Here is a 25,826-nt window from a genome sequence, read left to right on the forward strand (position 1 = left end):
CTCAATCTTCACACACACAACATCAACTGACACTGGCACTGGGGGGAGATATTGAGCTTTTTGTACTGAAAAACCTGTTTTTTTAGCATTGACCTTGTTAAACAGAGTCAGGCTGAGTTTTGGACAAAAAAATCAAAATGGTAGAAAGTGCAGATAAGCCCTGAAATGGACACTTCAGTCTCACTTAGACGATTATCAGCTGGCAGGAAATGCTACAATTTCATATGGGTGTATGGTGAGGTAAAGCAATACTATCTAATTAAATATGCCTCTGCTGTTATTCGATCAGAATCTGATGATTATAGGGATTAAAAAGACTGAATCATCTTCGTTTTCATCCATCTTTCAAGTCACTGCAATGAACTTTTTTTTTTTTTTTTTCAAAGCTTCTCCTAGCAGCCAACTAATCTACAAAACTGATGAGCCCTGTTTGCTTCCAAGTAAGCCCTTTTGTTCTACCTGCTTGCTAATTCCTCGTGAGTCTCGGTCTTTGTCCACTCAAAGCCAAATCAGCATTTCACGGGCATATGAGCTCCTGATGACTTCCCAGTGGTCGGGAGAAAAATGTAGTGAAACAATCTGACTAAGCTGGCCCTCAGCTTGTGAGCCCGTCTCCAATACTCATTTGGGTATTCCCTGCAGTGTTTCTAAAACAGCAGTGGTTAAAAGTGAGGCCAAGTCTCTTTGCAAACAAATGGGCTCTATATAATGCTGTATTTAGTAAATCCCTACATAGGCCTGATGGTCATACGTTTCTTAAAACTGATCTAAAGGTGACTGAACAAGCTTCAAGCTCCTGCATCTTCTTTGAAGACATGAAATGCAGGTATTTAAAAGCATCAGAATTAAATTTATGTCATTTAGATTAAGATAAACTATACAGGGCAACATGCTCCCAATATGACGGAAATTCCTCTTCAACATAGTTACATAAATGCAGCCAATTTGAATGAAATAAACTTGACTTTTATTGCATATTATCAGCTCATTTAATTGTTCAATTATGTTTTTTTGGATATTATTTATTTATTTCTAAATTCTATAATGACTGAATAGGTGTACTGGGTCACCTTGCCTTAAGAAAGAGCTCACCCTAAAAGTAATTGATTAGTGTGAGTTTCAATTAAGAGTTTTTGTGTCCCACTGTATGAATGCTGCTCCAGAGGCTTTTCCAGCCTCACAAGAATAATATTCTATGTTACACACTGAATATTTATGAAAATGGTCCCAATCAGACAATAAATCCTGAACCAACATATCAGCACACTTACAGTACTGTTAACAGCACGGGCTTTCAAAAACCCACATGTGTTAAACCCGAGCGTCACTGCTCACAAGTCAACAGGATGTTTCTCAGACTGCTGTGCACTAACTTCATATGATGACAGATGTTTTTCTGAAAACAAAGGCACCGAGGCAGCTAAGATCCCCATCACAAGCAAGTAAACACCATATGAAAAAAACATAAGCTCAGGAGGAAAAGGAGCAGTTAGAAGACATTGGTAGGTATTTACTTGATCTCTTTACAGTAGTGTTCTCTCTTTAATTGCTGTCTGAGTAATAAAGAACCGGAACATCACTCTTCCTCCCTTATCAATCTGACATATTGGCTAATGAAATAAAAGCCTCAAGATTCTCTCAAGCCTTGTTGCCATCTTCTTTTGGGCAGTAAAAGAAAGTTGGTGAAATGTGCAATGATAAACACCCATAAAGCTTGGTCTCATTTTACTGAGAGGCCATTATGGTACCATCCTGAGAAGTGCTTTCATTCTCCGACAGTTAGTGAGATTCTCCTCATCTATAAAACATGCAGGTTACGTTGAGAGGTAGCTGTAAACTGCCAGTTTGCTCATTTAGTAATGTCTGGGGAGTGTAGCTATCAGGTATTCATCTTCTGCCTCCTGGCCTCTCACTGTGGCCCTGACTGGGAGGAGACAGCCTCAGAGTCATAAATGAACAAATGAATGGGTAAAATCTTGCGTCGCCCCACCACTACTTCAACAAATGATTTTATTACGACTGCCGTGGCTAAAAATGCCTTTCATTGAATGTTTTTAGCTTCCCCTGCTTAGGGAGATCAAATAATTATGTCACATTTGTCACAGATATGTCAGTTTTGCCACCTCACTGCAGTATCCTGAAGGGCAAGCCTGGATATTAAATCATTCAGGCCTAAGGGCTGGCTATATCGTGTGTTGTGAATGAAATATTAAAAGACTCAGAGAATCCACAAAATCTTCCATTTGTTGTATCCAATCTCCATTTGTACTATCCAATGTGTTCTTAGTTAGGTTAATTGTTAATGAATTCAAACTCAAGTTCACTCTCCTCAGGTTGTCTGCTCTATGTATTGTGCCCTTGGGACACATAGCCACAGACCCAGAAAACTTCACTAATTGAAAAAGTACACAGCATCAAATATACAGCCATCTATCTTGCTTTTGTGCAATAACAATGCAATGCAATCACAGCGTGAGTGTGGAGAATAATATGTTTACCGCTAATTGCAATTGAATGCATTTCCCTAATGAAGCCCAGACCTGACCCTGATGTGTGCCTACACACAAAGCATTGTGTGGGCATGTCTGAATGTGTGTGTGTGTGTGTGTGTGTGTGTGTGTGTGTGTGTGTGTGTTTGTGTTTGTGTATGTCTTACCTGGCCTTTGTGACTGCTAGAGTCAAAGATGGGCATTTTTCATTTTTTCAGTGATCAACAGAACCGTACATATTTTATGCAGGCCTAGCTGGCTAACCTGCTTGGCCTATGCTGATATCAAATATGAATACAAACAAAGATAAAACTAGGCTTAGTATTTTACACTTCTTTTACTGTGGACTGTTAAATATGAAAGGAAATAAGCAAAAGATAACCAAAGGAGATAATGCCTGCTGGGTGGTCTCTAATGCGAACCCGCCTTTTATTTTCATCTGTATTCCTGCACTTTAAAATGTTTACCACAAACTGAATGGAAAACGCAAGTACAGAGTGCAGGCACCTTTGAGTGGTGCATTCTCCCAAGCACCTTTGTCAGTATAAAGCACAGGTCTGTTGCCTTTTATGATGATTAATCTCTCAGCACCCAGGTTTTCAAGGCCTCTCCTTCAACTCTCTGGGTGCAGGAATTCAGGAATTAGCCTGAAAAACAATGCATGCGCATCTATCCCAACCCCCCACTCATCCCACAAACACTACAACAAAACAAGGATATGCCTCAGACCAACACCGCAACACCCACAGACAAGGACAAGGCTCTTTATTAAATCTTTTGCAGAAAAGAATAAATTAAGTTGTAAGCAAAATAGGTTTCAGTGACTATTGTTCAAAATGAGAACAAAATCACACAAAAGATACTTAAAACATTCTCTCACCCCTGTAGACCATCGTGTTCCTTATTATCAGCCAAACAAGAGGAAGCAATACAAAACAACTCAATCAAAATTCATGAAAAAAGGAATTGCGTATTGATTTAGGATTATCATAAATGATACATGGCAAGATTAAGTAGGATTTCTAATGGCAGCAAAAATGTATCACCAGTCAACATGGAAACCGTGAAGAAAAGCAAGACAGGGGGCCTCTGCATTTTTAAATGTCCAACACCAATACACCAACATGCACAGCAGCATTTATCAGTTGACTTTCAACACCGCCCTTTCCGTGACTAGCTGCAACTCCATAGCTCTGTGTCAAATGAGAATGAATAGGCTAATGTTAGTGCTGTAACAGGCACAGCACAGTCAGAGGTCTGTCTGACCTTACCTGACAGAAAAATCATGAATAAATGAGGGATATCAGCTGAAATTGGATTGCACTGCAGCTTGCTTTTGATGGCACACAGGATAATTGCTTTCACAATTCAGGGGTAATTGAGCAAAGGATTCGGCTAGAAGTCTGCATAGGCCCACTTTTTCAAGACGGCTCCCATCCACTTCCTGCTTTTTGTGCTGCACCCACGAGCATTTGTACCACGCCCGCCTGCCACATCACATGCAGCCCCTCAACAACACTGTTAAGAGTCCAGCACTGAATTTATGATCCAAAATCTGGAAAGCCCCATAAAAATGGCCATCTAATGGTTGTATGATATCAGCAGCGAAAGTCCTCAGCTGTCAGGTTTACTGAATACACTACAGACTTTGTTGCCCTCCTTGTGTGCATGTGGTTGCTGCAGCAAGTGATCTGAGCTCATATGAACAAGTCAACATGATCAATGGCTCAAGCCTGGATCATCACTAGGCTTTCAAATGTGCCCGCCCACAGATGGGAAAAAAAAAAAAAAAAAGTTGCCAAAATGAGTTGCAGGACTCGCGGGACCTGAAGGCCTCTGTAATATTGTCAGTATTGTCAATTCTACTGTCTGGAGCTTTGAAGAAATTCAATAGTAGCTCATGAGCCAAACTTGTACAGAAATAAACAATTACTCATCCTTGTCCTTGTTCTCCTGTCATTCACTACTTCTTATAACAGATTGTCAGAAAGCTTCACAATCGAACAATATATCAGTTTAGATTACTAGCATCCCCCAGAATGCAAATTAAATATCCCATAAAGCTGCTGGAATTTTATACTGTATGGCAGCTATCCTTGTCACAGCGACAGAGCAGAGCAAGAACATACCATCAAACTGTCAGGAAAAAAAGAGGGTGTTAACATCCGAATATGCTGACATACCGCAGCAGACGGTTGTGATTGAGATGCCAGCTGGTATTTAGAGTGAGAGCCTAAACCTCGTTTACCATAATGAAGCTCTCAGGGGGAGGCAAGGCACTCTTCATGCCATGTTGCTTGCCTTGGCTTCTTAACACTTCCAAACCTGAAACATACACACATGGATTTTTGGGACAAACTCAAAGATCTCCCTCGTCGCTGCTACAAAGAAGCACTGGGTGTGTTTACACAGCTTGAGAGAGCTTCACTAAACAAATGACTGAGGATTGCAATGCTAACTTGCAAGAGTTTAACAAAACAGGGGGGAAAAAATATTCGTTTTGGGGTGCCAAATTGTCTGAGGATGTGTAAACACAATTTTCCTCTCTCTCTGTTGGACATGGTTTATGTGCTTGTTTATTGCTCGCTTCATCGGGAGAAAAAGTATGTTCCCAGAATGTGAGAATAATGAGTCATGAAGCATTGGAAACTACAGTACAGTCAAAAAGCTTCAATTATAATTTGCTTATTGTGGTTAACTGCGAGCAGTAGAGTATCAGTCCCAGAGCGGATGGTGGCCCAATCCTCTTTGCCCACAAAAACAGTGAATCCCACAATTGCAACTCTGTTGTAAATACAATCTCTAGACTCTGTGGACTTGTCACACAAGGACAAAGGACTTGACTCATTGTTTTCAAGTAAATCAATCTGCTGCTATCTCACAACCTCAACTTTCCTCTCAACTTTGACTGCTGTGTTTTGGCCACCTCAGATCCAGTTAAACAGACCCTTATGCTTTCCTGCTGGTTCCTGTTAGGAAATCTGCAAAAAAAAAAAAAAAGACTTCGCCTAAACACAGAACCACAAACAATACAAAGAGTCTTTTAAGTATTCATGATACTGTGGGCTCAAATTCAGCAGACAGGTTTTGTTACATGTCATATCCTCTTCTTCTCCTGTCTTTCCTGTAATGGAACGCTGCCTTTTCTAGCAGAATTGTTTAAGAAATATGAAATACTAAAAAAGGCTGGCAACGCACGCACAGGTCTGCAACTTAGAATTAAATAACTCATGAGGTAGGTTTATTCACCGGTCCCATCGACATCTACCCAACATCCTCATATTTATCGCTGCTGACATTTTCGGCTTACAAATGATCAACACAAAACACGTTTCATAAGTTAGATGAAGCCTTATGCAGAACAGGCCATCAATGAAAATACTGCATGACCTTCTGCTTCTCCCATCCGTCCCACTGGCCTGCTCTGACATGCCTGTTCATTAATTTCAGCAGCACGGCCAGCATTAATTGGCCCACAGCTAATTGAGTTGTCTTCTAAATGGAAATCACTGTGTAGCTGGTTTCAGGATTTCACTCTGTCACCATACAAGTGTTATCCTATAATGTATAACACACAGAGAGAAACAATTATCACCTGTTACTATGCTCACGTCATCCTCCCGGCTCCCCAGCGGAAACACCTGTGTGGTGCAGGTTAACATGTTTGTGTGATGCACAATGCACACAGATGGCCACAGGAAGAATGCAGTGCTATGCAGCCCGGGCAGTCTGCTGCACAACTTAATTCCCAAACCAATATGTCTGCTTAAGGAAGAAAAAAAGAGCCCCTGAAATGTGATGACTATTACTATCAGGAAGAAATGTAATTTATATGATGATTCCCGACACTAAGATGTTCTCACTGACAGAGAATAGTTCAGCCCTCTGTGTTGGATGGATTTAAAGTATGTGAAGAGCAGTTCTCAGTGTGTGCAAAGAGACAACTTCAACAAGCCAAGGAGGAAATCAGAATTAGTAATTTGCAGTATTCGAGCCTCAAGGGCAGTCATGTTTGACATCCCTCTCAAATATGCTTACCTGCTCTTTGGCTATCTATTGTACAAAGCCTTGCGTCAGATGGTAAGCCTTGAAGAAGTACAATGCTAAACAGAAGGGAGAAGGAATGTTTTAATTTGTGTTTGCTACAACTGCAAAGGATCACTTCAGATGTTACATTTCCTTTTTCAACAAAGGAGTGAGTCTGAGAGCACAGCGAGATGAGAATTTCAGATGAGAAACCTGGACTACAGTCACTGGTAAAAGACATATATGTGTGTGTGTGTGTGTGTGTGTGTGCATGTGTGTGTGTGTGTGTACATATATATACATAGATAGATAGATAGATGGATATAGATATAGATATGTATGTATTTGGACACTGAGGTGAAATTGATTCCTTTTGCCGCGGACACATTGAGTTCGTCATTCTGCTCCAAGGCTTCTGAAATGCAAGGGCGCACAACGCAAGTACATCACACCATTAACTCATTTGTAAAAACTTTAGGAACCCATCAGCTGCTACAACTCATCCAATTAAATTCAAAGAAAAACAAAAAATGAAGACATCAGGGAACAAATTTCAGGACTTATGAATGCATGTAAGATAGCATTTAGTTATATACTCATTAAAATAACAATAGGTCTTAAATTTGTGATCCATCAGCATTGCAGATTGCTGACATCTCCTTAAGGCATATCCTGTCAAGCCTGAAATGTAACATTGTGAAATATCAGCTGTGGGTCAGACTGTTATCACTTTGTACTTTGGTGCAGTGTGGATTACGGAGTTGACTAAGTGTACAATATAACTAATTAAATTCTCAGGCCCTGAACTCAGGTGAAAATACACAAAGCGTTTCATACCAGCAGAGACTGCATCTGAATTGCAAAAATTGGAATTGACATATTCATACTGACCTGTTGCATTCAAATACAATGTATGCGTTGAATATATTAAACAAAAAAAAAGGTATAAACACAATTTGAAATTGATGCAGTGGCTTGAAATTTATTCCATCCTTGGGCACAGCTCCCCACCTGCTACCACTCTCACCCTTGCCAATCCCTTGGGCTACGGTGGACTGGAATTAAAATATACAATATAGTCCCAATTTCACAGCAAAGACAAATAAGCCTGCTAATTGGAACACAGATCCAACAGAAATGTCTACTGAATAGGTAATATGTCAGGATACAAAATACTGTAATAATAATAATGCTGCTTTGGCATTTCCCTTTTATTTAGGCTTGAGAACAAGGATGTTTAACCCTTTAAGGTGAAATTGAGATGCCTGTCATTCAATCTTAGCGTCTTCCTCCATTGTTGAGTGGCTGAAAATGCGCAGGGACAGGAATGCATGGGGTGTCGGTGAGGGGGTAGGAGAGTGGGAGTATCATGAAAAAAGTGACGTAAGGTGACTCTTCAAGGGCAGAAATCTCAGACAAGTAAGATGTTTTGAGTCACTGGTATCGATCACCAACTCTATCAAACCTCCACAAATATATCATGGATGTTGTGTGCTACAGGGCAGTACAAATGTACTAATTTGCTCTTTAATGGAAATGCAAAAACTATATCCCAGTGCCGTGAAAGCACACTTGGCTGTCTGTGAAAGTTTTCCACCCCTTTGGCTATACAGTATGAAGACAGCTTGTGCTGCATTTTCCAGTAGTTGGTGATACACCATGATATGATTAACGCACCTACATCAACTGTAATGCGATGTGTTTCATCAACAATGCATCCCGGCTCCCTGAGGCCTGTGGTGGCTGGAGGACGGCCATGTGGTGCCCGATTATCCTGGGAACATGGGTAATTAAATCTGCTGAGAGTACACAACATCCTCCTCTGAATCTCCTGCCTGTCATAACTTCCTCCTATCTCTCTTCCTTCCCCCTCTTTCGCTCTCACCTGGCAACTTTTCAAAGTACACCTATAAATATACAGCGTCTCTGCACCTTGTCTTCTGTTTGTCTGAGTGGCACAACCCATGATAAAAAAAAAAAAAAAAAAAAAAAACCCAGATGACAAACGCGATATTTTCTCCTCTACCTTCCTTTTTCCACTTCCACATTCTTACAGCAAATTACATTCTTACGAATCAATCAACACCTGCTCATGGCAGGGGTGGCAGGAAAAAGAGGAAGAAAGACAGAGAGTTTTCTTCGTGCTCATATCAAAGGGAGGACTGTGAGGAAGCTGCTTAGGAGCTGACTATTTACAACAGCCTGAGTTTCAGCCACTGTTCTTGAGATATAATTAGCTTCACCACCACGCTGAAGCACAACACAAGTGATGCAGTAACCTAGATATAGCGTATAGTGGCGGGATATTTCATTTCACTACAAAGAAATGTGCCTCATTTTTTCTTTCCCTCTTTATGTAGCTATTATGTATTGATCTATGTATCCATGAATCTGTCTTTCTATCTATCTATCTATCTATCTATCCATCCATCTATTGCTCTGTTTGTGTGCTGTTGCAAACTTGGCCAAGACTCCCTCGTAAAAAAAAGATCCACAACCTCCAACGGGACTACTGTGGTTAAATAAAGGTTAAACAAATTGAATAAAGTACGATAAGTACAATGAAACTGATTTGGAACAATAGCTCTTTCTTTACACTTCTCTCCCCGTGTTTCTCGCCAGCGGCTGCTTGAAGCCAACAAAAAAACCCCAATGCCACCCACATTATTGGGAATTCTGTCCCATCACAAAGACTGCGTAGTCTTCGCCTTATCAGGAACCTTAATCTGCTTTGTGTGTACATGGAGGGGGGACTAAGATTCTATTAAAGAGATTAAATTGTTTCCATAGCCAACTGCAGCATCAAAGGCCAACAAAATAGCAGCCCCTTACTTGAGAGGGCTTCACTAAAGTCACTTATTTGTCCATTTCATCATGCTAATGGCAGCAGCCATCATCCCATTATACCTCCACAGCCGAGCGAGGTTAAACAAATGCAGTTTGTTTGAGGTCACTACTTTTAAGTCAGGTCTCACTGCTCTCCCCTTCTACATCACAACAAATCATCAGCTTGTCTATATCTACTCTATATAAGCAGCCCTCTGAACCCTGCTGCATTAACCAGCTCTCCGCTCTCTGGCACTCCAAGCGTAAGCATTCTCTTATCAGTCTCTTCTTGTTCTCTTCTTATCCCAAATTCTTTCCCATGCTGCTCCCTGTGATGGGAATAAAATCCAATCTAACTTTTTAGTAAACTTAAAATAGCTGTGTTCTTATACGGACTTTAATAAACTAAAGCCTCTAAATGAATATTCCCAGTAAATAAGGCCTGCTTAAGCCAATAACTGTCGCAAATAACAAACTGAAGAAATTAAATCACGCAATTATGTCCCTTGAATTCTGTCATGGGTACGGTTAAGATTACTTTGTCATACTTGCGCCGAAATGGCTTCTGCTTTTCTGGAAAAGTACTCATTGTTTTCAAGATGATACAAGATATTAAAAAAAAAAAAAGGTTTGTCATGTCTTTCGAGTTAAAACACTGACTGTAAGCTGCAAGACCTCACAAAATAATACATCCTTCAAGTCTAACAGAATCATATCTCCTGGTCCTTACCATTCATCACTGCCAATATAGCGTCACTTAGCTTCTATTACCATTCTAGTGAACACAGGTCTCTGGCTATAATGGCACCACACTCCCTAAGCTCTACAGTAACCACACAATCACTTGTGTCAACAGAAGGGAAATCCATTTCATCAGGGGGTCCAGTTAGAGGTTTATTACCATGCTCGACGGCAGCAACTTGCAAAGCCTCCCAGCCCAAGAGAGCTGCAGCCGATTGTTGGGGTTCAATGCATTTGGTGAGACAGTATTTTCATTATGATTGTACAATAGGCAGAGCATGTTCAATTAAAACATCATCACAGGTCAGTTCATCGGGATGACACATTGCATCATACCAATTCTCTAAACCAAGGACAAGTAATTGCGTTCTTTTTAGAGTAACAGTGAGGAGAAATACAGTGCCGTGACAGAGAAAGTGTGATTACATTTCTATTTCAGTAAGACATGTTAATTTCCACCGGTAATACATGTTAATTTCCGGGGTGAAACTTTAAGAAGATTACTAATTGTACATTAATGGTGAATCCTACTGAATTTAAACATTTAAATATTTTTTTCTATGCCATGGGACAGTCCAGTTTGTACTGGTGCGCGTTTAGCAGCGTTTCCTGAGGCCAGAGCCGTGACAAAGGAATTTGTGCCATGGTCAACTGGGTGATGAAAGAACACTTTCTTTCCTAAAACGAATTCAAACAAATAATCTTCTTTGATTTATTTTATTTTTTGCAAAGTTTGTTTTTTGTATGAAAACATCACAGAAGTATGTTTGCTTAATATAAAAACTCATTCCATGTTTTGTATTTATCACTCAATAGCTTGAGGTATGAAAGCACGCTGCTGTCTCTGAGCTGCTCCATCATAAAAAACGGAAAAGGTTTCTCTGGCACCCTTGGTGATTTCCTAAAATAATATATAATAATAATAAAAATAATAACATTTTGTTGTTCAGGGCTGCTAGCGTTACTAAATAGATAATTTGGGTGCATAATATAAAACAAATATTCAACCCTTTAAACTCAGCATTTAGTTCATTGTCAAAGGAGCAGCTTACTGTTTTCATGAAATCAGATTATTGTCTAGTGCCATATTTTGTTGTTGTTGTTTTTTTTTTGTTTGATTTTATATATATATATATATATATATATATATATATATATATATATATATATATACCCACTCTACAATACTTCATAACAGCACAAAAATGCGCAGCTTGAAGATTATTCTAAGCTCCTATTTAAGAAGGGACTCAGACTAACTTTTACAGGCTAAAGGGAGGGAAAAGTTAACTTTATTTTTAAGATGTACTGCCACTACGCTTGTCAGATAAGGACTGCAGAGTTTTAAATTGTCATATGGTGAGCAAGTAAATTCTGAGAAACTGCAAATAAATTATGATATACTGTTACATATACTGATATACTGAAAATAGATGTACTGTTCTTTTTTTTTCCCCCAAAAATTGATATTTTCTGAGGAACATTTTTAGGTTGTTCCTGACCAGATTTTTGAAATAGGTTACCTTGTAAGACCAGAAAATTCAACCATTTTTCTTTCTTCAGAGATTTATGGTGCCATGTACCCATGACTAGAAGGCATTTTTCACCCACTCAAGAATGTATTATGAAAAATGGCCATCTCTTTGTTTGACCATCCATTCAGATGGTGGTGGTCGGTCAGTGGTAGGTTGGTTGGTTTTATAGAGTGTTTTTAAATACGCTATGTAGTTATAGGCTGTTTTTTCATAATGATGATGGTTATCACCATCATCATTATAAGTAGCAGCACTAGCAGTAGTAGTATTTATAATTTAATCTTTTCTTGTCTATATATTAAGATATAAACTGTAAATTAAGCTGGTACTGGTACAGCCAGTACAGTAATAAAGACACTGAGCCATCTTTGACAATGTGATCCATCAAAGGAGAAACTGATCCCAAGTCAGCCTTTACTGCTGGTAATCTGCCTTTTACCAATGTAAGACGCTGCAGCCAAGGACACATAGCAATTATGCATTATGCTACAGACAATAACAGTATCTGTAATGATAAAATACTCATGCAGATGTTTGGCAGAAGACTTCTGACAGCATTCTGGATGTAACTGACTCTAAGTATATTTACCTTTAATTGAAGGTAAGATGAACTATACTAAAAATATTATCTGAAAAACTGGCTGAAATTCAATAAATAAAAAAGCAGTGTAGGTTAATGAATAGTCAATTTGAGAAAAACATTATTAGCATTGGCCAGGTCCCTTTTTTACTGCATAGTTAAAATTTAAGGCCTCTGAGCACCTTGATCGTAGTCATACTCAAGCCAAATGCTGCATGCGTCCTAGAATATTTCCAACTAATTTTATTGCTAAAATGCTTTAAGGATGACTCTTAGAAAATACTTCATTTTTTAGCAGTGAAATGGCCACTGTTCTTGGAATTTACTCTCTAATTGCCTAGTTAGGAGCAAATCTTAGCCTTAGAAGGATTTATGAACAGGACTTCTAAAGCATTTAAACAGCTAGATTGCCCTGAGACTTACTTTTAGTAAAACTTTAAAACTAGGAGGGAAACATCAGATGTTTTAAAATGCACTCAAAATGGCAAGTGGAGAGCAACTTTTGTTTCCTAGCTTTGGGAAAAAGTTGTACATTCTCACAAATATTGAATCAACTGCCCTGGGTTATAGGAACTGTATTCCCATTTAAAGCCCACTCCACAAACAGCACAGTCTTTCATTTCAATTGCTGAGAGGCCCTCTTATGTAGAGTGATTCTAGTTTTGTTTCATTTAGCAAACACAAAATGTGAGGAGAGGACACAATTTCATATTTCTGCACAGTACTAGTGTGCTATTCTAGGTAGAAGTTCAACAGAGATCTAGTTACATCAACACTGCACAGGGTTGTTTCATTTCTGCCACAATAGCACTAGATTTTCTGGACAGCATGAATCACAATTTTAACCAGTGAATCCCCTCGAAAGAAGTGGAGACTGTGTGTAGCTAAAGCACAAAATTATCAAAAGGAGCTTCTGGTACAGAACATTACATCCCTCAAAGATAATACCCTCTTCAAAATGTGTGCTTTATGCGCTTTCACTTATTTGTAACATTATGTTGCTCATTACCTCGACGAGCCATTATACATAGGAAGCCATTAGAGAAAACCTTGCCACCGCGTGCCGGTAACCAAGTACCTCATCAGCATTTCTGCTAAGGCACACACTTCTCTGGGCTCTAGGTGTGGACGGCTTGCACTGGCTTGCTTTAGCAAGGGTTTACATCATTCACAGAGAACTAGAGATTAACTGAAATGAAGGCAGTGAAACTAAAATGAGTGAACTGAGAAAAACATAGAGGACAGAGAGAACAGAAGCAGTGAGAATGAACTGGTGCTGAAAGAGGGGTATTGTGCAGACTAGTGAATCGCCTGCTGACGACCATGCAGAGCACACTGCCTGGGGATTGTGCAGAGAAACAGTCAGCAGTCAGGGGTTGATTTCTCCAATCCTCTCCTTTCACCCTTGCTTCACTCTGCCAGTAAAGAGCTAGTCTCACTCAGCATCTCCCCCACTCCCCCTCACAGATGAAAAAAAAAAAAAAAAAACTCACTACCGCTTTCATACTTTCTTTTTTTTTTTCAACATTAAACTACACATACACAACTACACACACATACTATATCACCAGTACTTCACCCCAGCCAAGAAAACAAGATAAGGTGTGCCGCCTCCCTCTCTCTCTCTCTCTCTCTCTCTCTCTCTCTCTCTCTCTCTCTCCATACTATATCCTAACATCTGAAACTCTACACTGAGCTCCAAAATCAGAGTCTCTGTTTCTTTAATCTGCTTCTTTTTTCCCCCTGCAATGTCTTTCAAGCTTCAGAAGCAGCACAATATTCAATACTTTCTTGGACTGTTTGAAAAGCAGCCACTGAAAAACTATAGGATGCCTTGGAATTTCCAGTTGTCACCTCAAACAGTCCCAAAGAAGCATCTGTGAAGAAGAAGCTGGAAAAAAAATAGGGATTTGTCCATCTGAAATGCAGAACCAGCTCACTCATCCTGCTGCTCAAACTTGCTCTGCTGTCACTAATACATAGGTGGAACCACAGTGCCCCCTACAGGTCACCAGACAAATGAGCTTTGTGAACATTTGGGTCCGTTCATCCATCTGTTCGCCTGCCTGCTATGCTACCTGTTAAATGGAAGTTTTACTGGCTTTAGACAGATACCAACAAACATATCGTTCTTCTGCTTTGAAAGGCAGTGCACCCCTTACACACACACACACACATGCACACACACACACACAGGCCTACTCACTCTGTATATGCAGCATTTCAACTACCCAATCAAAAAACACTTTTGTTTGTCAAAGGAAAGCTCTCACTAGATAGTTATAGCTCTCCTAAATCCACAAAAACACTTTAGAGGAAATGGTTGAGGATGTACTGAAAATAATGAAATACTGAAAACTGGGTTACTTAAATCACATTCAAATGCCTTTAACTAAATATATACAATGCAGATCCCCTTGTACTCTATTTATTTGACCTTTCGTTACCCCATAAATTACCTCTATAGGTAATTGTGTTATCAAAGATCTTCAGCTCTCAAGGGACAAAGGAAGGAGAAAAAGAGCAATGGAAGGTGGTGAGAGACTCTGTCCTCCTTTTAGACAAACCCCCACGTTCCTGTCTGAGTACCCGCCCAATTACTCACAGGCCTGATAAATGGGTACTGGCATGTGTGCGGCAGAAGGCAGGGCGTTCAAAATGTTTGTTTCGGGACAGGGAGGAGGTGGTGGAATGGACGCACAGAGGAAGGAGGGGTAAAGAGGAGAGTCGGGGTTGGCTTTTTCTCACCTTCAGGATGATGACTTATGCTCTCCATCCACCAGGGAGACAACAAGTCAGGACTTGACCCACCACCTTAAGGGCCTCTTCACCAGGGCTGGCAGCAGCGTAGAAGGCACTACATCAATTTCACTACCTAAACATTTCTCTGTGTGGGTTTGTGTGCGTGGTGTGTGTATGTATATGTGTGTGTGAGAGAGATGGGGGGGCTGGGTCACAAAAATGCATGACTGAGGATAGAAGCAGAGGTTCGCTCCCCCAAAACACTCAATATGGTCATACACCATTACCACTCCAAGTAATGGAAGACATTTCTCTAAGTGCCAGCCAGACACATACTGACAGCACGGATTCCCATGATTACTTTCCATTAGCCGCATCACATGAAAAATTATTCCTGTTTTGGGGAAGCACAGGGGAGAAAAAGGAGACATGTTGGCACTATGTTGGCGATGGATATTAGGTAAACAACGACGATGCTGGCTGAAAAATAAGTCAAATTGCAGGGTTGTTCACAATCTGGCCATCAGGAGGAGAGAAATCAAGCTGAAACCAGGAGGGGAAGCACACCAGCTGGTTTGTCACCTCTCTTCACATTTACACCCCAATGGCAGGGAAAACCCTGTCCTTGTGCTGTATCTCTCTCACAGAGCTGATACTATTAACTGGACCCTTTAGTGCAGGATCCAATGCAACCCACTCACCGCAGTCATTTCACTGTTCAACAGAGCAGCAAGTTCTCTCGGCCAGGGGCATTGATTTTCATTCCTGGTGTGACAGTGCAACAATCACAAGTTTGCACAAGAAGTTACCAGTCCTTGTCCGTGCTCTGTACTGCACTGTATGTGTGTGAGCGTGTATTTGCACGTACGCGTGCACACATGTTTGTGGCAACAGAGTATAAGAGAGAAGACAGAAACAGAGAGCCAAAGAGCAAGAGACTCTGAATTGCAGGCATATTGCATAGAGCATTGCAGTGTCGCTCAGGGAAGTATGGCACAGAGTGTGAATCTGCACAGAGACAGAAAGACCCGTTGAGCCAGACTCCAGGGGACTGGCAGCGTTGTGCAGCAAGCGCATGGCCTGTCAGAAATAATAGAGAGTCAATGCTTACAAGATTCAAACCAGATGGATAGACTTTATGAATCACTGAGAGGTATGAAAAAGTAAAAAGTGAATTGGAAATTTCACTTGGGCACATCATACCAAAGTATGGAGTTAGTCCGTACAGACTCAGTAGTGAGAAAACGTATCAGATGATGCAATAACAGCTAAAAATGTCTAGATTCTTAACAGCTTTGTAGTATCCAGACAATATCGTATGAATATGTAATAAAGTAAAGATTTGGACAATAAATGTATTTCACAAGACAGTACTAGCTTTCACATTGCAGAAAAACAGAAAATGATGTCATACATTACTGCCAGATCTTTAAAAGCACCCTAAAGTTGGAGAGAGTGAAGATGAAGAGTCTGTCTTTTTTGAGCCTGTCTACAGACCAGGAGCTCATATAGAGAGTAAAAACGTCACATCTACTTTTCATTCTGAAAAGCCCTCTGCTTTGCGGGCTAAAATATTACCCAGGCACTCAGAGAGTCATCTTGTAATAAATAAGGCAGTGCTCTCCATTAAGGCTTCTGACTCAGAGAAGCATATAATATTCTCTGGACATTACACACCATTATGCAGCACTGCTGCTGTACTGCTACAACCACTAGGGCCTTCAATAAGGGGAAAGGATGAACCCCTGACCACTACCACTTACCTCCCCTACCTCTGAGAGAAACTAACCCTCAGAGACACAAAAAAGTATTCCTCCTTCAATATAATGTGATAAATCCACTGATAATACACAGCTCAGCCTTTCTGCTTGTTTGTTGTTTTCTGTAACAATGAATTGCATTGGGGAGGATTCTATTTTTATTCTTCTTTTATTCTTTAAATCTCCTATTTTATTTTTAATATAATTTTAGCTTTTATCAATTGATACCACTACAGAGAAAGTACCAATTCCAAGTCAATTAGGGCTGCTGTCATTCATACTGATAATAAATGACAGTGACAAGAGGTTGTTTGTTTGTTTGTTTTTTTCCCATGAAACAATTCAAAAAATTGAAATATACAATTTCAAAACTAATTTTGTGCACTCTGACTGCCTGTGTTAATTATGTTATGAGTTTTTGTCTCATGCCGACTGTTATCACCCACAAAAAAAACAGCACTGAAAAAATTGTCCCACTATTGCATTTCTGCTTGCTCAGACGGCAGGATAATGTCATATTCAATACTGGCAACAGCAGAGCATGTAGCTCTCTGTACCGTATGTTATGCTTCAACGACCATGAAGGTAAACATTGCTGCTCGTGTACTGAGCAACCCCTCAGGCAAATGCTGGCTGAATCAACTACATATCAAAAACTTATAAAAGTCAGTCTTCACTGGATCATGCTATTCTGCCCTCCGAGGGTCACTGCTCTCATCAAACCTGTGATAGCTGCAGTAGAAGTGGCTCCATACAACTGAATACCAATTGCCTTTCGAGCACTCATCTCAACCCCTTCGGGTTCTTTATAGCGTTCATAACCAGATTCCCTGTGCACACTAAATTGGCTCCTGTAAAAAATGATCTAATACAGAAAGATGGGAAAGGTTTACAGCGGGTAATGGATTAGGAGTCAACCCCTGTGCATAATTACCACAGTCATCATTGTAAAAAAAAAAAAAAAAAAGTCCTCTCCACTTCACACCGCCATCTTTACGACCTCATTGTGATGTGAGAGGGCTGATGTCACTCACATGAACACCATGTAAAAGACAAGGAGAAAAATGGAAGACATTATCTTGTGTTTGAAATGTAAAAGCAACATTAATGACATGTATTAAGCCTAAATCCCGCTTGAGGATCCTTTCATCTTTCAGTGGGGCCCTGCAATTTAACATGAAGCCACGTCTTGATTATCTGTAGTGGTCCCCTCTTTCCGTCTCATTATTGTCTGATGCCAAATCCAAAGACATAGCCTACTAAATTCGGCGGATTAGCAATCAGTGAAATTGCCTGGTATTTCTCAAAATTACACAACCAGGCATCTCCACCTGCATACTGAGCATACCAGAGATCACATAAAAAAGAGAAACGATGTATCCTGCATAAGAGTCTGGACAGAGTCTGGACTTCCACTTAAACTCAGAGGATCAATAGCAAAGACAAAACGGCCTTGTCTGCACTCTTGAGGCTATAACAAGTTAACCAGACAGTGAGCTGACTGAAAAATGAGATACATTATTGGGAAAGCTGTCATATAAATCCCTGTATACACAAATCCCTTTCTCTCTCTTGCCTTAACAACAGAAGGAAGAGGGTCACACAGAGAGAGTGTGGGTCTAGCAACAGTTGATGGAGGAAGATGGTCGACCCACACGGAGGGGGGGCTGGTTTCAAACAGCAGGGCTGGGATGTGCCATCTGCCTGAGCCGGATGGTGCAACCCAAGCCACCTTGTCACATTGCGTCCATCCTGCCCTCCACTCCTGCAGTGAACTGATTGTCACCGCAGCCCCTCCTGTCCCGCTCTCTCCAGGCTCTCACCCAGGTGACAGTTTCAGCACCTCCCATCCAACCTCCGTCCAAACAGAATTAAGGAAGAATTAAAAACCCAATGAGCCTAATAATTAAACTTTAATGGAGGGCATAAAGCAACTTGACATCCTCTAGAAGCTATAGCCAGCCACCATAACAACAGTGCTAAGCTGGGCTTTGTTCCCTAAAATTGCAAAGACTAGATTTTGCATTGTTAGTCAATCAGATAATGATTTTTTTTCCTGCCACAATTTCACATGGTGTCATTTCTCTTTTTTAAGTTCACTTAAATGAACTGAGAAAAAAAATCTATGGGCTTTGGGCCAGTGAAACTCTGTCAAACCCACATTGGATGAACGCAAAAATGCATGCGGTCAAGCTGGAAACCACTCTATTTTTCTGAGTTCCTAAAAATTTGACATTTTAAGGATATGAGGATTTCACCTGACACTTACAGTCAACGTGCAGGTCACGAAAGGGTAAATTCAGGTCAGCTAGTCGGGGGTGAGACACTTCACCTGTACAATATCAGACTTTGTCAAAGCTTTCAGCACTTACCGAAAACCATCTCCCACACACCATATATATTAAGCAGTATTTTTTAATAAAAGTAAAGAAAACTCATTCTACTTTTCTCTTGCTAAGAAGGAACTATTTGTCATTGCAAAAAAATGTACTGTGGGACCAGAGTACCTGACACAAGTGTAGATTGCCTGTCTTCTATCAAGCGGTGCACAGGAATAAAATTATCCTGACAAACTGCTCCTGTAGTGGCAGTTTAATCTCCTGCAGTTAAATCTCTGTTGAACACATATAGGGTCAAGGAGAAGCTTCAACACCCGTATGTAAATGCAGAAAGTACGCTGTGCTGATAACAATCATTGGGATGACTAAATCTGTAAAGAATATTTCATTTATTCATCTATAAAGTTCCCCCACAATTTAAACTGACATCAACCTTCACCTTTGCATATGATTTTGCATATTAACTAACCCTGTGCTGTACTGTTTGACTCATGTGGGAGAAAAGAGACATTCTGACAGTTTACTTAGCTTTAAACTAATACCTCTGACTGCTCAAAGAGGTGTTCAAAGTGTCACACACGGCAGTCCACTCACGTCTTGCCAAAAAGACAAGTGCCATGAGAAAATGGAAATGCTGCAGGAAGTTGATTGGAAAGGGTGAACAGATGAAAGGCAAGAAGTCTGACTAAACCATCCAAAGATCTTATCTGCATTCATATTGTTTGTGCAATGAAACTGTTTACAGCACAGACCGGTGTTACTCACTAACATTTGGATGCGAGCCATTTCAGCCAGAGCATATCACACCATTGTTCAGCCTGATTCAATGGAGAGATTGTTTTTCACACTTATTTTGCAATTGTTTAATCAATAAATATCAATTATCATATATGAGGAATCTATTCTAATTATGTTGGGAAGCCACAAATAAAAAGCCCTTGCAGCTACATAATGAACACTAGGGCAAAGTGCACTGTCACACTGCAATAGATGGATTGAAACTTTCTGCATTTCTTGTTACCCGAGCAACAAAAAAAACATGTCCTAGTTTTGCCTTGCTCATTGCATTCACATTCACAACACATGGCCATTGTTGAGCAGTTGCTGTCAGAGATGGTGAATAAAAATGGACTGGAAAGTCCACCACTATTTTCTTATCAGTCCAACCACCTGTACAAAGACAATTGGTCCTAGAGTAAGAAAAGACTAACAGTGTGGCAAACGCAAAAGGGGAGGAGACGTTCTGGAAATCATGAAGGAGTCAGCAATTCCTTCACCCCTCCAGACCTCCTGTCAGCCTGCTAAACAGAATGTACTGGTCCCCGGCCAACACGTAGCTCAATCAGGACCTAGACGTCTGTCACCATCCACTGCTAAAGAGGACTGCCACTGCTAAAATACTATTAATCACTCTGATATAAAACCCAAAATGTTTATTAATAATAAATGCCATTCATTAAGCACAGATTGCTTAGTTTTCTTTCACAGCCACTTAAATCACAAAACAAAGCAGAGGTGGCTTGCATTTAAAATAAGCATAGTTCCATTTATCCTATATACTCACCTTGATTAGTGTAATTAGGATATGACTACAGAGCATGATGAATTAATGTAGATCAGTGATAACAGAGGGTTGACCTACATGATATTTCTAGAGCATCGAAAGACTTCATCATATGCTCCGCTCCGTCTACGCTGTAATACCAGTAAGTGATTTCACTGACTGGTAAACACTGGCCAAATGAAGAAGTATGACATTATCTCTATTTAAATACAGTTTAGTACATTTAAACAGCATGCAATGCATACAACAAACAAGTGCATGATACGAACTACATTAGTAAAGATCAAACTTTGATAAAACCACACACATGCCATTTAGGTGTGTATTTGGTGTCTATTAAGCTACATATTCATATTTTAAATGGGGCTGATGATTTATGTCATGTCATGTCATCCTTTCATCAGAATAGCTATTTACATGGTGGATTACACTAATTAACTTTATCCGACTAAACATTGCAGTTTTTGCCCCTGTCCATTATACATGTTATGGCACATGTCTGTCAGAGAATATACACCTTCCTTAGTAGACTGTAATACCCTGTGTGACGGATGGTGCAGAGGGACAGACAAGATATGAAGCACAATCTGTGCAACATGACAACAAAGTAGAAAGTAGAAAGCAGGAGTAGACCTTGGCAATAGACTGTTGCTATCCAGTTATGATGTAGGACAATCAAACCCATGAATGCAAAACAGTCTTAAGCAGCAGCAGCAGCAGCAGCAGCAACAGGTAACCAATCTTTCAGCACCTCTGACTATGTGCGTAGGTTGTGCGCAGCCTCCAGAAAATTACATAACAGTAGCGCAAATCTCTGAAAAAGGCATTTCTACTAATCCCTCCTGCCTCTATATCACCTCTGGGTAATTATTCCACTTTTTCAGAACAAGTGTCTTTCCTACAGCAAGACAAAGTGTTCACATGTTTTCCCCATCAGCAGCATTTGTTATGTGACCATTAATCATTGTAACATACTCATGCAGCATTAATGAAAGAGGAAATATGAACAGGGGCACCATAAACTGGTTCTAAATCAATTAAATTATTAAGCATGTGCAATACTTGCACAAAGTAGGGGAACGCACTAGGGTTGCAGACAAATTTGAGAGTTAATTAAGCAAAGTATTGACAAAAGTCAGGAAATAAGCTTGAATGCCACCGTGTAAAATAGAGGCAAGACTGATCAATGATATAAAAAATATCCCATTTACATTTAATTCATTCATTCAGTGAATTACACAATCACTTGTGCACCCTCTGATTCCAGGCCCAAGAACCTGCACTTTCCCAACTGTAACACTAGAGGGCAGCCACACACAATTTAAGTACTGCAAGCACTGAGGAGCAACCCGCAGCTCCATCAGTTCAGGGGCAGTGTCCTTACCAGCATTTACTATAGCATCCACCTCCAAGATGGTGATGTCTCCTTTGTAGAGAGATACTTTGTCACTCACTCCTCCTCCTCCTCCGCCTCCTCCTTCTCCTCCGCCGCCTCCTCCTTCTCCTCCTCCTCCTCCTCCTCCTCCTCCTCCTCCTGTCAGCTCCTTTCCCTCCTCTTTGTCATTCACTGTAATGTAAAGTATCACATAAATTAACTATACAAGCATTAATTCATGAAGAAAGTACACAATGAGGTGTAAAAGTGCTGTATAAAAAAAAAGTACACAGATTTTGTGAGTGTGATGTACAAGAGTAAAATGTGCTTTCCAGCTGTCCCTTTGAATGAATACAAAGCAAGTTTAAGATGTGAATGATTCTGAAATGTTAAAACTAGTCAAAAATGATGGCATAAAAGAATACTCCTGTGGTTGTATCATGGGACACATTATATTGTATTGTAAATACGGGTGCGAGGAAAGCCATCTAAGGAATGGAATGACTGTGAATCACACCTCAATTTAACGTTGAGATCAAGCCATTTAGAATCAATTTATCCATTATCCCACTGTGTTATGTGTCTCAGCTCTGTGGAGGTAATTTTAAGATTCAAAAATAAAATCTCCCATTAAAGATAACACTGCAGTGTCAGTAGTGTTTTCACACATTGAATTGCTTATGTATACACTACTAAATAAGTCTGTTGTGCAATTTTTTTTTTCCTTTTGTGAACAATGTAACAATAAACAGCAAGATTCAAAAACACCTCTACAAAGAATACAGTAACAATGTGGGTAACAGATTTTTTTTCCAATATAAAAACTGGATGAACAAGCTATAAGCAGCCCAAACATGACTGCTAACTAGGCTGTATTTCCTTGAAGAATAGACCCAAGATCTGAGAATCACCAGAGAACTTTGAACTTGCAGAAGTGCTTGGTGCAGAGCGATGATACATCAGCCACCTAACACAGCATCCTAACTTTTATAACAGTTTAAGCTGCACCATTTGTCATACAAACGGTTGATCTCCTATGTTGTATGTAATTTAATGTTGAGTAATAGATCACAACTGCCTTCTGATCAACTAGGCTCTCTGAAACAAGATGTTATACCACTTCACTTCATTAAGGTGGCCTGTGTTGGCTTTTCTCTAAACATATCAATAGGCACTTTCAAACTACAGGGACTCTAAAAAGGAATGACACCCTTTTTTTGTTTATGCACTGCAGGAACTGGAACTCAATTGCAGTTCTTAGAAATACGTTTTGAGGGTTTTTTTTTTTAGCTCCTACTAAAGGGAAGGTACTTCAGAGAAGAAGAGGAACCTAGAGCGACATGAGTGCACATTGATTGGTTGAACGAATTAATGCAGCCGGCAACTGCCATTTTTAAAAAACCTCTGTAATAGTAGTGTACATCACAGCAATTAGCGTTAGGCTTTAAAAATGGAACAAACAGAGAGAAATGGACAGTTGAATCCAGGCTTAATTGAGCCTATATGCGATGGAGCAAATACAAACCGATTTTGTAGTATCATGCACAAAAACGATGTTTATATATTAACCACACAGAAATGAAGATGTATTCTCACCGCCGGCTTACATCACTTAAGCATTCCTGTTTGTGTGAATGCAAACATTAAAAAAAAATCCTTGAAGGTCTAATGTCTAGTGTCACATGTGCTGTCATTACCATGAACTATGTTATACAGCTGTTGTGAGCAGGCTCACTACAGCATGGGCCAGTTTGTCCCTTATGTGTTTTTCTGTGGTAACATAATAAGTTCGTTTTCCAGTCCTTTTATCCATTACTAGACACTTTTAATTAATTTTATTTTTCTTTCAAATTGTTTCGTTTCATATGTTTTTTAAAAAGTAGAAAAAAGTAAAAATTCTAATGCATCTAATGCAGACAATATGCTTCTAGTTTAGGGGAAAAGCAAGGTAAATCTGCTAGATCTTTGTCTTGGAGCACAGGCATGATTTTGACATGGATAATACAAGAGTATTGCAACAACTTACACCGTAAAGAGTAACTGTAATCTCATTTGTTACTTTTTATGTTAAATAATGAAGTAACTAATTACTTTTAAAACTTTCCCAACATTGCCCCACACTATCAGATAAAGGATTTTCATGAGAACCAAGCTTGAAAGACACATTTTTGAAAAGAGATTTTGATCTTTTCCCCATGGATCAATTCATGGCCGACTTTGACAGTCAGGCTTTGATTGACAGTTGACTGAGCTGAGTAAGCACATCCTTCAGTTCATACTTTGAGGACTTTATTTGTGTTCAAATTTGGCCTGCATGCTTGCTGCATTACATCCAAAGTATTAAAGTCAGCCGTTTCCATTGCCAGTTCCTGGGCTGCCAAATTTTTGTCACTGGAATGGGATTTTCCTATTGATATTGCATGTCCCCTTTAAAACAGTACGTGCCTTTAAATTTAATAAATTGGATTTGGTTTAGGCTATGTGTCTGAGTGAAATACAACACAGCCTCGATTTTTTTTTTTTTTTTTTTTTTTTTTTGGTAAGCATCACCAACCCCCATTCCTCTAACATCCAAATCAAATATCTACAAAAGGGCTCCATCTACTTTAAAAGCACAAGAAAACCCTAGAGGTACTGCACCTCAAATCCTGTGTACTGGTGAGATTGTGGTATGACTGTGGTTTAGGCCTATTTCAGCTTGAAATAGGCTTACCTCCTACAGTAATCAGATTAGATGTGATTCCTACATTGTATCTTACCCACCAAGATAAATTCACCAACACAATTTAGGCTAATCTATTGGCCAAGAAGCCTCGTTTAATTTCAGTATAATGGACAGGTTAATGAATTTCATCTGCTTCTGCTGGATGCAAGTGAAGGAACAGCTCATGACCTAGTTTATCTCGCAAACATCCAAATGACACATTTATGGAGATTAATATCACTTTTTAAAATTTATTTCTCATATAAGACTCCTCTATCAATGCTTTGAATTTGGAAATTACTGTTTTTACCATTACCAGTATTTTGTATAAATAAATAAATAAATAAATAAATAATAAACAGCACATTTATTGAATATACCTAAACCAAAATAAAATGTCATGTCCTGTGAGTGAACTTGTGAAAGATCAACATAATACCACTAACGACTTTCATATATAATTGAAGCTAGATCATGTATTTCTGACAAATAATAAATAGAAATTGGGTCAAGAAACAAAAAAATCAATGAGATTTTAATCGCTATGAATTCATTCACATCCACAGTCGTCAAATCTTTAGGATCAAATTTATTAATACGGAATGGTTAATAGTGACTGTGTTTTTCTAGAGATTTGGGTTTATGATGTTGTCCTAGCACACATCTGTACCTCCTCACCTCTCATCACTGTCTTATTTCAGAGTAACTGCAGAAATCGTCTACCTTCCAAGGTATAATTAAGGTATAATATATAAGGAAACTATAATAATGTAAGCATTGTTTAGTGGTCCCTCCTAGTACTTTTGTCTTACTTTAACACTTGAGGTACAAAGGCTCTGGCTCTGACCCTTGAGCTCCTTTCTATTGGTTTGCTGTAACGTATCACTAACTGCCTAAAACATCATTTTAAAATGTTAAGTTATTACGTGTAATTTGCCACTTTATCAGCTTCATCCATACAAACAGAAGGACAGTGACTTTGACAATGAACTGTCTCTCTTACATTTGCTCTCCTCTCTCCAGGTGGGAATGTTGTCCAGAGATATGAAATCATGGCGACGATACTCCTTGCGTCTCTCCTCCCGATCTAGACGGAGCAGTCTCTCTGTGGAAGACAGACAGTGTAAGAATAAAATCTGGTCCCT

The 25,826-nt window shown here is 39.6% G+C and overlaps 1 protein-coding gene across 1 annotated transcript in view; it reads right to left on the reverse strand.

The window, feature by feature from the left end:
• Positions 1 to 25,826, reverse strand: part of macrod2 (mono-ADP ribosylhydrolase 2) — a 430,410-nt gene that overhangs the window by 400,370 nt on the left and 4,214 nt on the right. The window contains exons 2-3 of the mRNA XM_030070312.1: positions 25,685 to 25,786; positions 21,987 to 22,169 (exon numbers count right to left, since the gene is read on the reverse strand). Coding sequence (XP_029926172.1) covers positions 21,987 to 22,169; positions 25,685 to 25,786 — 285 coding nt within the window. The remainder of the gene's footprint in view (positions 1 to 21,986; positions 22,170 to 25,684; positions 25,787 to 25,826) is intronic.

The sequence above is a fragment of the Myripristis murdjan genome, chromosome 15 (genome assembly GCF_902150065.1).
Source record: "Myripristis murdjan chromosome 15, fMyrMur1.1, whole genome shotgun sequence".
Classification (NCBI taxonomy): Eukaryota; Metazoa; Chordata; class Actinopteri; order Holocentriformes; family Holocentridae; genus Myripristis; species Myripristis murdjan.